General features: G+C 45.8%; 1 protein-coding gene across 3 annotated transcripts in view; it reads right to left on the minus strand.

The window, feature by feature from the left end:
* Positions 1–14,428, minus strand: part of ARHGEF4 (Rho guanine nucleotide exchange factor 4) — a 110,886-nt gene that overhangs the window by 12,607 nt on the left and 83,851 nt on the right. For 2 of the 3 annotated variants that reach the window (XM_024734495.1, XM_024734494.1), the window contains one exon: positions 6,674–6,813. In XM_024734495.1, coding sequence (XP_024590263.1) covers positions 6,674–6,813 — 140 coding nt within the window. Of the gene's footprint in view, positions 1–216; positions 411–6,673; positions 6,814–14,428 lie in introns of those variants that run through there. The other variant, XM_024734496.1, reaches the window with a different exon arrangement.

Raw genomic sequence — 14,428 nt, forward strand, 5'->3', positions numbered from 1 at the left:
CCGCGCCCCTAAGTCACCCAGCCGGCCGTGCCCCGGGGGACGCGCACACAGACGGGCCCCAGCGCACGGGTTTGAGGTATAGGCCTCCCCTCGTGGGGCGGTGCAGGGCTCTCAGGGCCCCGCCTCGGGCAGCTGGGGGCTGGGGCGGCCACAGCCGGAGCCGGGCGGCAGGAAAGACGCGCAGCGGTGGAGGGGGCCCACGCCGGCGCCACTCACCCCGGCGGTCAGCGGAAGGCCAGCAGGAATATCAGCACGACATTGATGAGCACGAGCAGCGCCAGCACGGCGAAGACCACCACGCGCTGGGCGCCGGGGGGCAGGTTGCAGCGCAGGAGGGCGCGCAGGACGCTCCCAGGCGGCGCTGGGCGGTGCCGGGACTGCGGGGCACCGCGTTCGGCCCGGGGCGCCTCCACCCGAGGGGTCTCCGCGGTCCCGGCTCCGCGCGGGCCGGGCGCATAGGTGACCACGGTGGCGCTTGGGGTGCCAGGGGCCAGGGGTTCTGAGTCCTAACACCAAGGGCTGCCCTTGGCCCCGACAGCACAGATGAGTAAATGCGGCTCCGAAAGGTCGATTTGCTCTGTCATAAACTCGTCCAGGAATTTGAACTCTGGACAGACGGGCGGATCCGCGCTGAGATGCTCCAGAAAGGCCCTGACTCAGGACCTCTCCTACTGACCTTGCCCATCAGAGCGGCATTTTGTTCCTATGGGAAAGCAGCTGGCTTCTTCAGCCGCTAACCCTCCCTCCCCAGTTTCACTGAGGTATGATTGACAGAAATTGTATATATTTAAGGCGTACGACTTGATATACACTGTAAAATGACCACCACAATCAAGCCACTGTGGTGGCTGGATTACCATTTCCATCTCCTCACAGAGTTACCATTTTGTCTGTGTGGTGAGAACACTTTAAGAACTAACCACTCAGCAAATTGTAAGTACAATACAGTACTGTTAACAATACTTACCGTCCTGTCCATGAGATTCCCCAGAACTTATTCATCTCGCGTAATTAAAACTTTGTACTCTTTGACCAACATCTTCCCCCTTCTCTCTCCCCCAACCCCTGGCAGCCACTCTACTCTCAGATTCTGTGAGTTTGACTTTTAGATTACACATATAAGTGCAATCATGCAGTCTTTGTCTTTCTGTGTCACTTAGCATAATGTCCTCTAGGTTCATCCACCTTGTTGCAAAGGGCAGGATTTCCTTCTTTTTTAAGGCTGAATAATATATATACCACATTTTCCTTCATCCATTCATCCGCTGACGGACACTTAGGTGTTTCCATATCTTGACTATTGTGAATAATGCTGCAGTGAACATGGGAGTGCAAATATCTCTTTAAGATCCTGATTTCATTTCCTTTGGATATACATCCAGAAATGGGCAACGGTGTGTAAGGGTTTCTTTTCCCACATCCTCAAGAGCACTTATCTTTTGTCTTTTTAATAATAGCCATTGTAAGGTGTGAGGTAATGTCTCATTATGGTTTTGGTTTGCCTTTCCCTGATATTTGAATGTCCAGTAACATTGGGCATTTTCTTTTAAGAGATGTCTATTCAGGTCTCTTTGCCTATTTTTTAATTGGGTTATTACTATTATTATTTCTGGTTTGTTTTTTGGGTTCTTTTTTTTTTTTTTTTCTATTGAGTTGTGAGTGCCTTAGAGATTTTGGATATTAACGCTTTATGAGATATATGGTTTGCAAATATATTTTCCCACCCCATAGGTTGCCTTTTCACTCTGTTGATAGTTTCTTTTACTGTGCAAAGCTTTTTAGTTTGATGCAATCCCACTTGTCTATTTTTGCTTTTGCTGCCTGTGCTTTTCAAATGTGTCATATACAAAAATCCTGGCCCAGAACAATGCCGAGAAGCTTTTTCCTGTTTTCTTCTAGTAGGTTAATGGCTTCAGGTCTTATATTTGAGTCTTTAATCCCATTTTGAGTTGATTTTTGAGGGTCCGATTTCATTCTTCTGCACGTGGTTCAGCAGCTTTTGAAAAAAACCCTATGTCAGGTACCCGGTGGTTTCTACTGCCTCCCAGACAGAGCTTGCAACCTTAACCTTGCAGGGCTCAGAGCTCATGTGCAAGCCTGTCATTCCATCCACAGTGAGGAGCTCTGTCACAGTCACCGAGCCCCTCTGATGGGTCAGGAGGCAGCAGCTGAGGGGGCCGAGGAGACTGAAAAGCAGCTCAGAAGTGGGCAGAGGTTTCCAGGCTCCATGCTCAGCTCTGAGGCTCCTGGGGCAGGAGAAGCCCATGGAGGGGTTACGTGCAGAGGCTGGGTGTTCCCTTGTGGGTAGCTGTATGTTCGGGTTCCCTGTGTGTGTGCCAGCTCTACATGCATGTGAGTGAGTAGAGACGATGGTACCTGTGGACGTCACCATCCTGCTGAAGAGTGCAAGGGGACGCCGGGATGTATGTGCGCAGGTGGGTACCTGTGTGTGTGGCAGAGGAGGGCTGGGATGTGTCCAGAGAGGCTGTCTGCCCCCCTCAGATCCAACTGGGCCTATCTGTCTAGTTGGGGGAAAGAGTCTTCTTTTCCTGCCCAGTTCTTCAAATAACTGGCTCAAGATCTTCTCCCTTCAAGCTCTCACAAAGATTGTGGGGACTCCCTATTGCCCCAAATCCCAGCACTGGTAAGACTGTGTGACGCCTCTGGTGGGTTTGGACCCCTGACTTGAGTCATTGTGCCCCTGTGGTTGCAGAGCCATCGGACACCCAGGAAGGAGGGCACGGTGGGCTGTGTGACCTCAGGCCACCCGTCAGGGCGGTTCCAGGAAGCCACTGGTCAGCGCAGCACTGAGCGCTGTGGGTCTACAGGACCTTCCTGCTGCTGCCTGGCCTCGGGGGCGAGCTTCAGGACTTCAGCCACGGCTCAGCTCTGGGATGACGCTTGTGTCCCCTGTGCAGCTGAGCAGCCTGGGAGACGTGAAGTGGCAGAAGAACCTTGAACCTGGGCCGGGATGGAGGACGAGAGGTGGCTTCTGCCCCACCCCGGGGCACCCAGCCTTCAGATCCCAGTGATCTGGGTGTACGGCAGGGAAGATAGTAGCAACAGTATTTGTGTGTGTATTTCATGACCAAAAACAAAGCCAAAAAAGCTTGAAAACAAAGGCGTAGGCCCTTGAAAGATTCAGGCTGAAAGGATCCAAGCCAGGGAGGAGTAGAAGAGGCAGCAGGGCCTGGCCCGCCAGGCTAGCTGGGTGAGTGTGTAGGTCTGGGAGGGGCAGGACTGCTGTGGAGGGGGGTGACCTAGGTGTCCGGGACAGGGCTTCAGGAGGGTGAGGGAAGAGGAAGGCTGCTCTGGGCTGCTGGCCACGGGCACTTGCAGGCCTGGCGCTGGGGCCTTGAGTTGCTCCTGCCCCGTCTCTCGGAGACCTACGTCCGTTTTTCACCCAGCTCAGGGCGCGTGTGAGGGGTCTGGAGCCCTGACCAGTACTGGCCTCCTCCCTGGGGCTGGGGAGGGGGTGCAAGAGCTAAGTCAGGTGTGGGGACAGATAGCCAGGGTCACAGGCACCAGGGAAGGCAGAAACTCCTGGATGGAGGGACAGACCGCCTCCAGGAAGGGGTGGTCACAAGCCAGCCTCGCATCCTGCGATGTTCTCTAAATGCTCCACCAGGAAGTGCTGGGAGTAGGTGGATGGCCAGACTGTCTTCTCTCCTTGGTGACCCCACGGCCTGGGGGGCTGGGCCAGTCCAGCTTCCCACCTGCTGTGCTGGCCGAGTTACCGGCAAAGCTCTTTTTACGCTTTCAGCCCCAGGTTGGAGGACAAGCTTTATGTCTGTCTGCCCTCTAGTCTGGGTGTCATCTTCTCTCCGCAGCATGATCCAGGAGCTGCCCTCAGCGCCCCCTTGCCCTCCTGGAGCAGGTCTACACACAGGTGTTTGGAGGGGAGCTGGACATTCGAAGGCCCTCAGCTCCGTGCAGGAAGTGGGCAGAGCTGAGGGGAAGCCCAGCTCCACACGCATGCCGTCCTCCAGCACAGCTTGGCCTGGCCCGGAGGGGAGACTGCAATCTGCAGGGCGGTGGCTGAGCACCAGGAGACCCCAGGCCTCCTGGCTGGGGGCCGGTCCCATCTCACAACTTTGGGTGGGGAGGTTAAAAAGAAACAAGAACAATGTCTTCCAAAGACACTGCCTACTTTCAGCCCTTAACTCTTCAGAAAAAAAATCCCTGGGCTAAGAATGTCCTCAGGCCTGACCTCAGGGGTGACGCCAGCTCAGCAGAGCATGGCCGGAGCTGTGGGAGGCAGGGAGAGGGTGGGAGGGGGGTGAGGAATTGGGCAGACAGGCCCAGGCCTGGGCCCGGGTCACGGGCATCTGGCGGGGACAATACTGAAAGGAGAGGGGACACTTCTGGGCCCTGACGTTAACTCATGCTGCAGGAACTGGACAGTCACAAGGCACGAGGCACAAGTTAGGGGCAAGGGATACAGGATGAACAAGACATCTCCTTCCATTGGGGCACATGCAGACGAGGCCAGGTGCCCACACACAGCCGTGCAGTGCCTGCCGTCACCCCGGCGGTCAGCTCCCGGAAGGCAGGACGATGTCCTCTGCACAGCTCTGTCCCAGACCTGAGACACTGCCTGACACACACTAAACACTCAGTAAATGTGTGCCACATGCATGCAACACACACGTGCACACCTCACACTCAGATCTTCACGTGGTCACACACACACGCTCCTCATGTACCCAGGACACAAAAGGGCTTCGCTGCCCGCCCTGCATCGCCTGCTCTTCAGGCCAGCTGGTTTCGGTTGCCTCCTGCTTAGGAAATTGAAGAGCGATCCCTCCTTAGGTCACCAGGAACTAGACAGTGTCCCAATTTAGAACATGACACCAACGTATTCTTAGAAAATACAAGTGCACGTGTGAGTTTAGAGCAAGCCAGATGCTATTTAGTGTGGACTTCTCTCTGACACGTGTTGCTTCTATTATCTCCAAGCCTGAAACCCACACTGACCACCAGTAAGCCTTCTTGCCTCACACGCAAGAGCTGTGCGTGCCAGAGGGGCCAGGGATGCAGAGCAGGACGTGCTGATCTCGCAAGGCTGGGGGAACCAGCCTGTCATCGGAGAATCACCTCTTATGTCTCTTTGGAGTTCCTGATAAGATGAATCTATTTAATGCTGCCCAGGAATCGTAACGAATACAGCCTTTCCCGGGTACCCAGTACACCCGGGCACGGTGACTCTCCTACATGCCAGTGGGGCCCAGGGGCCTCATTCACCCCACAGAGAGGAAACAGAGGCCGGAGACGGGAATGACCTGCCGCAGGTCCTCCACTAGCCAGCAGCCCAGCCCCTGCCCCATGTCAGCCTTGTATCACTGGAGGGGCTCTGCTACCTGGCCCGGCCGTCCTCCTCCGTGGCATGCTGCATCCTCACCCTACCCTGGGCGCACGCCCAGGGTCCAGGGAAGACCAGCACCCTGGGAGCGCTGAGGGCTCTAAACACAGGTACAACACCACCGCGCTGTCCACTCAGTAACCTCAAATACCAGGCAGGACCTTTGAACCAAAGAGGAAACAAATTCTCTAAGCAGCTAAAATAGGTCCTATACAATTCATGGTCTAAATTGCCTTCATTGCCCTTGGCCAGAGCCTACTTGTTCTTCTAGAGCACTCCTGGCTCTTGGCTTTCGTCATCCAAAGCATCTTAGAATGGACAATTTTTTAAGGGCCAAAAAGGCACCTCCCCACCAGCAGCATGATGTGATGGACCAGATTCCACCACTAGGTAGGAGATGAACAGCTATAAAAAGTAGACACGAGAGCTCTAACGACGCAGCACTGCTGGCCAATCAGATAACCCCACACAGAAAGTTTTATGTTACTATTCCTTCCTCATTACCATCTGCGTCATTGGAGGTTGAGAACCCACTGCGTGCCACGTTACTTACGTTTGTCCGTCCTCCTGTAACCGTACGGTCATCCTATTTTACAGCTCAGCACTCAGAGGACTACCTGCCAGTTACCTACCACATTATGTTCAACAGCCTTCTCCAAATTAAGTGAAAAAGAAGAAGGGGAGAAAAGAGAAGTATGAGTGAGAAAAACAGAGGAGCGTCCAGGTCTCGAAATTTCTCCTTCCTTGGAGAATACCAAAGGAGGACTTGGCATGGGGACCAGTTTTGCCTAGATAAAGTTTTGTACTGATTTCTTCTGCTTAGGTAGGAACAGTAAAAAGTGGTAACGTATACTACACAGTTGTCATAGCGACAGCAATACTCTGTAAGCTCTTGGAGTCAATAGGGAAGAAATCACGTGCCTTGCCCAGGTCCTGCCCAGGCAACTTGTTGAGAGGTCAGGGGCTAAGCCCTGGCCTCCTTCCTGCCAAGCAGAGCTTCTTCCATCCAGGACAGCGGTTACAGGAGTTACATCACAGGTCCTGGGTACCACACCTGCTATTCTGGGTTCCTTCTAGGCCCCTTGAGGGCAGAGGGGAGGGTCCTGGATTTGACAAGCTCTGCTCCTGGACACCACATTCTAAAGTGAGAGCCACAGGCTGAAACTGTGTGGAGTGCACGCCGGTGCCACTGTCATCTGCTTGGAACACAGACTGTGGACATCCAGGCCTGCATGAGCGTGCTGAAGTCGCCCCGATGGCCAGGCCGTGCGTTCCAGCCCCATCCCTTCACCCATGCAGCCCTGACCCTACCTCATTGATGGCCAGCTGCTCGCCGCCCCCTCCAGGGTGGCTGTAGTGGTGGCTGGAGCTGTGCACGTCCTCGTACAGGTCCTCCTCACTGCCTGCCTCGTCCGCACGGAGCGCCGTGTCCAGAGCTCCATCAGGGAGGGCTGGAAGGAGAGAGAGAGCAACTGCTAAGGGAGAGCGATGGAGGGGACACGCGGAGAAGGAGACGAGCCTTCCCGGGATAAATGCTCCTTCTGTAAGAGGAGGGAGAGGGTCTGGGAGCCAGGTTCCCACACCATTCTTGCTGCAAAAACACAGTCTGGTTGAAAAAGTGCACTGGTCGACTTTCACACGTCACTGTGAATCACCTACCATTTGGTCCCCACCAGCTCCGTAAACAAGGATGCACAACTATGTGCCGTGACATGACACTCGAGTCCCCTCCCGTTGAATTCAATTCAAAACCACTTACCAGTGTGTCAGGTATACATAGTATACTTTACCATACCTCATACATGGCATAAGGCCCTTAAAAATGCTAACGACTTCTTATTAAACATATATGTATATATCTCCAAAGAAATATACAGTATATACATGCAAATATTGTTTGAAAATTAATAAAATGAACACCTGTGGAACTTATCATCATGTTTTAGAAAATTCCAGAATCTTAGAATTCAACCTCCTGTATATCCTACTCCAATCCCATTCCCCTCTCTTTCCTTTAGAGATATCCAATATTTCAAGCTTTCTATAAATTATACAGGCTATCTTTGTTTCAGCATTTATTTCTGTTGAGTTTCGCATGGTTTGACCTCATATAAATGGAACCATCCAGTAACTTTTCTTCTCCAACTGGCTTTTTTACTCAACAGCTCATGGTGTTGTGAAGATTCAGTCTCCCTGACGCACAGTCTTGCATTTTGTGAGTATTTGCAGCTTTGCGGGGGCACTGCACTGCTGCAGAACATCGGGTGTTTCCCATGCTGTTGCTGGTACAAATGATGGTGCTGTAGACACATCCACGTACCGCCTGGGCATAGGTCGCAGACTTTCTCCCAGAGTTTCCCAACCTCTTTTTCATTAGTACCCCCGCCCAAAGAGCCTTTTATACATTGTTTTCCTATTGACCCCAATGAAATTTTAATACCACGAATATACTATGTATTTCAAAGTCCTGTTGCTCTTTGGTGGATCACAAACCATTGTAATAGCTATAAGATTTTCACCCTCTTGGATGAAACCATTACCCGTGGAGTGAATTCACGCTCCTGGGTATAGACACCTAGGTATGGCATCCCTGGGTCCTGGGTATGCCAAACTGTCCCCTAAGCTATCCTATCAACTTAGACTTCAGACAGTGTGTAGGCATGTTTCCAGCTCTACATCCTCCCAACTCTTGGGATGGGCATTGTCAGTTTCATTTTTGACAGGCCGATAGGTATGAAATGGGATCTTAGTGTAGTTTTAATTGAAAATTCCTGCTTACTAATGTGTTGAACATCTTATCTTCTATGTTTATGGATTATCTGTATTTCCTTTAATGTGAAGTGTCTACTGAGTGTTTATTTTTAATATAATCATTAATGTAAAAATATATTTCTATGTATGTATAGTTTATATACATACACTTTCCCCCTCTATTCTGGATACCCATCTGTGCCACAAGTATAATCTCCCTGTTTGTGGCATGTCTTGTCTCTTTAAAAAAAATTTCTTTTAATTTTACTGTGGCTGCGTTGCTTGGGTCTTCGTGGCTGTGCGTGGGCTTTCTCTAGTTGCAGCGAGCAGGGGCTACTCTTCATTGTAGTGCGTGGTCTTCTCATTGCAGTGACTTCTCTTGTTGCAGAGCACGGGCTCCAGGTGCACGAGCTTCAGTAGTTGTGGCTCGCGGGCTCTAAAGCGCAGGCTCAGTAGTTGTGGCGCATGGGATAAGTTGTTCCGCAGCATGTGCGATCTTCCTGGACCAGGGATCAAACCCGTGTGCCCTGCATTGGCAGGCGGATTCTTTAACCACTGCGCCACCAGGGAAGTCCCAAGATGAGGACTCTTTTCTAAAAAAAGTGTAACCATAGCACATATCTAAAACAGACTATAGTCTATTGAAAGTTGTCTGTCATACCTTTTCCCTCTAAGGCATTAAAAAAATCTTTTTATTTTGAAATAACTATACAGTATAGGGTGTTCTGACTCTACTGCAGAGAGGTCCTGTGTCCCCTTCACCTAGTTTTCCCCAGTGATTACATTTCATATGACTCCAGGAAACTGCCCTTGGTACAAGACATGTAAATGGTTCTATGTCATTTTATCACCTGTGTAGATTTGTGTAACCTCCAAGGCAATCAGTATGTAAGCTTCTGAGGTTGACTTTTTTCACTCAGGCAAATGCCCTTGAGATCCATCCAAGTGGTTGCTTGTATTTTTACTTCATTCCTTTTTATTGCTTAGTAGTATTCCATGTAATAAATGTGCACATTTTTTTAAACATTCACCCATTGAAGGACATCCGGGTGGTTTCCAATTTTAGGCTGTTACAAATAAAGCTACGAGGAACTTTTATGTATAGTTTTTTGGGTGGACATAAGTTTTCATTTCTCTGGGATAAATGTGATTGCCCAGGAGTGCAACTGCTGAGTCATATGACAGTTGAATGTTTCGTTTTTTAAGGAACTGCCAAACTATTTTCCAGAGTGGATGTGCCATTTTACATTCGCACCACAATGTATGAAAGATTCAGTTTCTCAGCATCCTTACCAGCATCTGGTATTGTCGCTATTTTATACTTCAGACATTCTGATAGGTGTATAATAATATCGCATCTTGGTCTTAATTTGCATTTCCCAAAAGGCAGGTGCTGTGGAACATCTTTTCATGTGCCTATTTGCCATTCATATATCTTCTCTGGTGAGGTATGTCTTCATGTTTTTTGCCTATTTTCTATTTCTATTGTTTATTGTTTTAATGTTGAGATTTGAAAGTTCTGTATATATTCTAGACATGAGTCCTCTGTCAGATACGCGGTAAAAGTTCTGTGTATATTCTAGATATGAGTCCTTTGTCAGATATGTGGTTTGCATGTATCTCAGTCTGTTGCTTATCTTTTCATCCTCTTAACAAGGATTTCACAGAGCAAAATTTTAAATTTTGATGAAGTTCAATTTATCAAATTTTCCTTTTATGGGTGATGCTTTTGGAGTCACATCTAAGAACTCTTCACCAAATCTTAGTTCCAAAAGATTTTCATTTATGTTTTTTCCTCTAAAACCTTTATAGTTTTACCTTTTACACTTAAACCTATGATTCATTTTGAGTTTTTTTGTATAAAATGTGAGATTTAGGTCAAGGTTCATTTTTATTGCCTATGGATGTCCAGTTGTTCCAGCACTATTTCTAAAAAAAAAACTTTCCTCTACTGAATTGTTTCTGTACTTTTGTCAAATATCAGTTAGCCAAGTGGGGACATTACTATCAATTTTACAGAAATAAAAAGAATTATAAGAAAATACTAGCAACTGAACTGTTATACACCAACAAATTAGATAAACTAGATTATATGAGTAAATTCTTAGAAAAACACATGTACTAAAACTGACTCAAGAAGAAATAGAAAATCTGAATAGACCTATAATCACCAGGGAAATTGAATCACAAACTTCCCAACAGAGAAAAGCCCAAGATTTGATGGCTTCACTAGTGAATTCTACCAAACATTTAAATAACAATTAACATTAATCTTTCTCACACCTTCCAAAATACTGAAGAGGAAGAAATACTTCCTAACTCATTAAAGCCAGACAAAACACTATTGAAAAAAGAAAACTGAAGACAAATATCTTTCATAAATATACATGCAAAAATTCTAAACAGAGGACTAGTATACCAGTAAACTACTAGTAAAGTGAATTCAACAGCATATTAAAAGGATTATATATCTTGACTGATTAGGATTTATTTCTGAAATACAAGAATGGTTCAACATATGAAAATCATTCAATGTAATATACAACAGTAATAGAATGAAGGGAAAAAACCCTACATGATCATCTCAGTTGATGCAGAGAGAGCATTGACAAAATTCGACACTATTTCATGATAAAAACACACAAACTAGGAATAGAAGGGAATGTCCCCAATATGATAAAGGCCATATATGAAAAACTCACAGCTAACATCATACTTAATGATGAGAAACTGAAAGCTTTTTCCTTGAGATTAGGGAAAAGACAAGGAGGCCTGCTTTCACCGCTTCTATTCAACACAGTATTGGAAGTTCTGGCCAATTAGGCAAGAAAAAGAAGTAAGAGTCATCCAACTTGGAAAGGAAAAAGTAAAATTATTTCTGTTTGTAGATGACAGAATCTTATATGTAGAAAACTCTGAAGATCCACAATAGATTGTTAGAGTTTATAAATAAATCCAGCAAAGTTGGGGGATATAAATCAACACCAAAAAATCAGTTTTATTTCTATATACTTGCAATGAACAATTTGAAAACAGAAATATTTTATATTCCATTACAGTAGCATTGAAAATAATAAAATACTTAGGAATAACTTTAACCAAGGAGGCAAAAGATTTGTACACTGAAAATTCCAACATTGCTGAAAGATATAAAAAGAAAACCTAAATAAATGGAAAGACATCCCATGTTCATGGGTTAATAGATTTAATATTGTTGAGATGACAATAATACTCAAAGCAATCTACAGATTCAATGCAATCCCTATCAAAATCCCAATGGCATTTTTACAGAAATAGAAAAACTTATTCTAAAATTCATATGGAATCTCAAGGAACCCTGAATATTCAAAATTATCTTGAAAAAACTAAGCTGGAGGGCTCACATTACCTGACTTCAAAACTTGCTACAAAGCCACAGTTATCAAAACAGTGTGATACTGGCACAAGGATAGACATATATTCTATTGGTCTAATAGAATAAAATAGAGACCCCAGAAATAAACCCTCACATAAATGGTCAGTTGATTTTTGACAAAGGTGCCAAGATAGTCAGTGGGGGAAAAGACAGTCTTTTCAATAAGTAGTGTTGGGAAACTGAATATCCACATGCAAAATAATGAAGTTAGGTCCTTACCTAATGCCGTATACAAAAATTAACTCAGAATGGATCAAAGACCTAAACATAAGAGCTAAAACTGTAAGACTCTTTGAAGAAAACAGGGGAAAGGTTTTATGACATTGGATGTGGAAATTATTTCTTGTATATGACACCAAAAGCACAGGCAACAAAAGAAAAAATAATAGCTAAACTGGACTACGTCAAAATCTTAAAGTTTTGTGCATCATAGGATACTTTCAAGAAAATGAGATAGCAGCCCACTGAATGGGAGAAAATATTTGCAAATCATATATCCGATAAGGGACTAATATCTAGAAATATATAAAGAACTCCTACAATTCAAGAACAACAGCAACTACAACAAACTCATTAAAAAACGGGCAAATGTCTTGGGTAGACATTTCTTCAGAAAAGATATACAAGGCAGCTGCTGTGGAAAAGAGTTTGGCAGGTCCTCAAAAAGCAAAACATAGAATTACCACATGATCTAGCAATTACACTTCTAGGTATGTACCCAAAAGAATTGAAATCAGGGACTCAAACAGATATTAGTACACCAATGTTCATGGCAGCATTACTCATAATAGCCAAAAGGTGGAAATAACCCAAATGTCCATCAAACAGATAAATGGAAAAACAAAATGTGGTATTTACATACAATGAACTATTATTCAGTCATAAAAAGGAATGATGTTCTGATACACACTACAACATGGATGAACCTTGAAAATACTATGCTAAGTGAAATGAGCCAGACACTAAAGGACACATATTGTATGATCCCATTTATATAAGGTACCTAGAATAGGCAAATTCTTAGGGACAGAAAATAGATTCGTGGTTACCAGGGGCTGTAGGGAGAGGGGAACAGGGACTTATTGCTTAATGGAACAGGGAGTGATGAAAAAATTTGGCCATATATAGTGGTGATGGTTGCGTACCTTGTGAAAATAATGCCACTGAATTATACATATAAAATGGCAAATTTTAAAACATATTTTATCACAATTTTTAAAATTAATAACATACAAAACAATTTGCATTTTGTACTTTACATGGGTGAGTTGTATGGTATGTGGTTTATATCTCAAAAAAGCTGTTTTAAAAATTGTTCGGTTATACTTGTTTGGCACTATTTCTGGATTCTCTATTTTGATCCATTAATTTACTTGTTTGTTCTTCTCCAATATCACACAATCTTGTTTTCTATAGTTGTATAATAATTCTTGAAATTTGGTGGAGTGGTTCTTCTTTATTCCTCTTTTTTAGAACTATTTTAGCTATTCTTGTTCCTTTGCCTTTCTCTATAAACATTAGAATAATCTTGTCTACAGTTATAAAAAAACCTTGCTGGGATTTTGGTAGAAATTGTGTCAAACCCATGTATTGATTTGGAGGTAACTGACATCTTTACTCTGTTGCGTCCTCCAATCTGTGGAATATCTCTCCATACTTAGATCTTTGATTTCTTTCAGTGCTGCATTATTTTAAAGCAAATCCCAGACATCCTATAATTTAATCTGTAAATCCTATATAGTATATGTCTTAAGAGATACAGAGTCTGTCTCTCTGCCACACCTTCTTCTAGGAGAATTTAAAAATCAATCATCTCTTTGAGGAAATAAAACAGATTCTTTGTAAGAGTTACTACTTTTCTTGGCTCTCTCTTAGCCAGTCCCAGTTGAGGTCTCAGCAGCTCACAAAATAGTTGCTTATCTAGCAAACCTGCAGCCTGGGAGGAAAGGAAAGCAAGTTTCAACATGAATCTGCCAATATTTTTAGCATCATCTAATATCTAGCTTCCAGCACAGGGTCTGGGACAGAGGAGGTGTTTGCGTAAATGAAGGAAGTAGGAGACCGTTCACAGGAGAGTGAGTGGAGGTGGCAGTGGGAGGACCACCCCAGGACTGCAGTCAGGACACCCAGGCCCAGTGCTGGTCTGCAAACGGCCAGGGGGCAGAGCTAGTCATCTGTCCTCCGAGATGCGCTCAAACTCCTTTCATATAAGCAAGGCCCTTGGAAGGTTCACATGCCGTTAACGTACATGAAAGCATTAAAGGGTGTGGTCCTGTGCTCCGCAAGCATCTTCGGGTGAATAAATGACACGGCCGGGTCAACACAAAATCAGTCTTGATTTTGGATATTTAATTTTTATGTAGGAAGACAAGCCAGCTGTCTGATCCATTATGAGATTCTAATAACTTAGAACTTTTAGACAGCAACACAGCTAAGAATTCTGGATTCTAGACAAAAGATTGGCAAGGGCCCCTTTACCTCTGAGGAACAGCACCCAAACAATCTTCTGTCTCCACTTAAAAGGAAAAGCAGTGGTTCTTCCAGTGAGGAGAGAATGCCGCTCTGTGCTGCCCTAGAGCCCTGGAGAAGAGTGGTTCTCAAAGTGGGTCCCTAGACCAGCAGTATCCCTTGGGAACTTGTCAGAGACGCAGTTTCTTGCCCCTCCCCAGACCTGCTGAATCAGAAACTCTGGGGTGGGCCCAGCAGGCTGTGTGACTTCAGGTGATCTGGTGCAGAGCTCAAAGCCTGAGACCCACTGTTCTCAGTCAAGAGCCCTTAACAAAGTGATTTGCTAACTCCCAGGAAATTCTGCCCCAGCACAGTCAGGGCAGACGGTCTTTTGGGGTGGCCGCAGGGCCCCTTTAGGAAACTCTAAAGAGCCTGGCATACAGTCTCTAGTT

This window comes from Neophocaena asiaeorientalis, unplaced genomic scaffold (assembly GCF_003031525.2).
Source record: "Neophocaena asiaeorientalis asiaeorientalis breed wild unplaced genomic scaffold, Neophocaena_asiaeorientalis_V1.1 scaffold32, whole genome shotgun sequence".
Classification (NCBI taxonomy): Eukaryota; Metazoa; Chordata; class Mammalia; order Artiodactyla; family Phocoenidae; genus Neophocaena; species Neophocaena asiaeorientalis.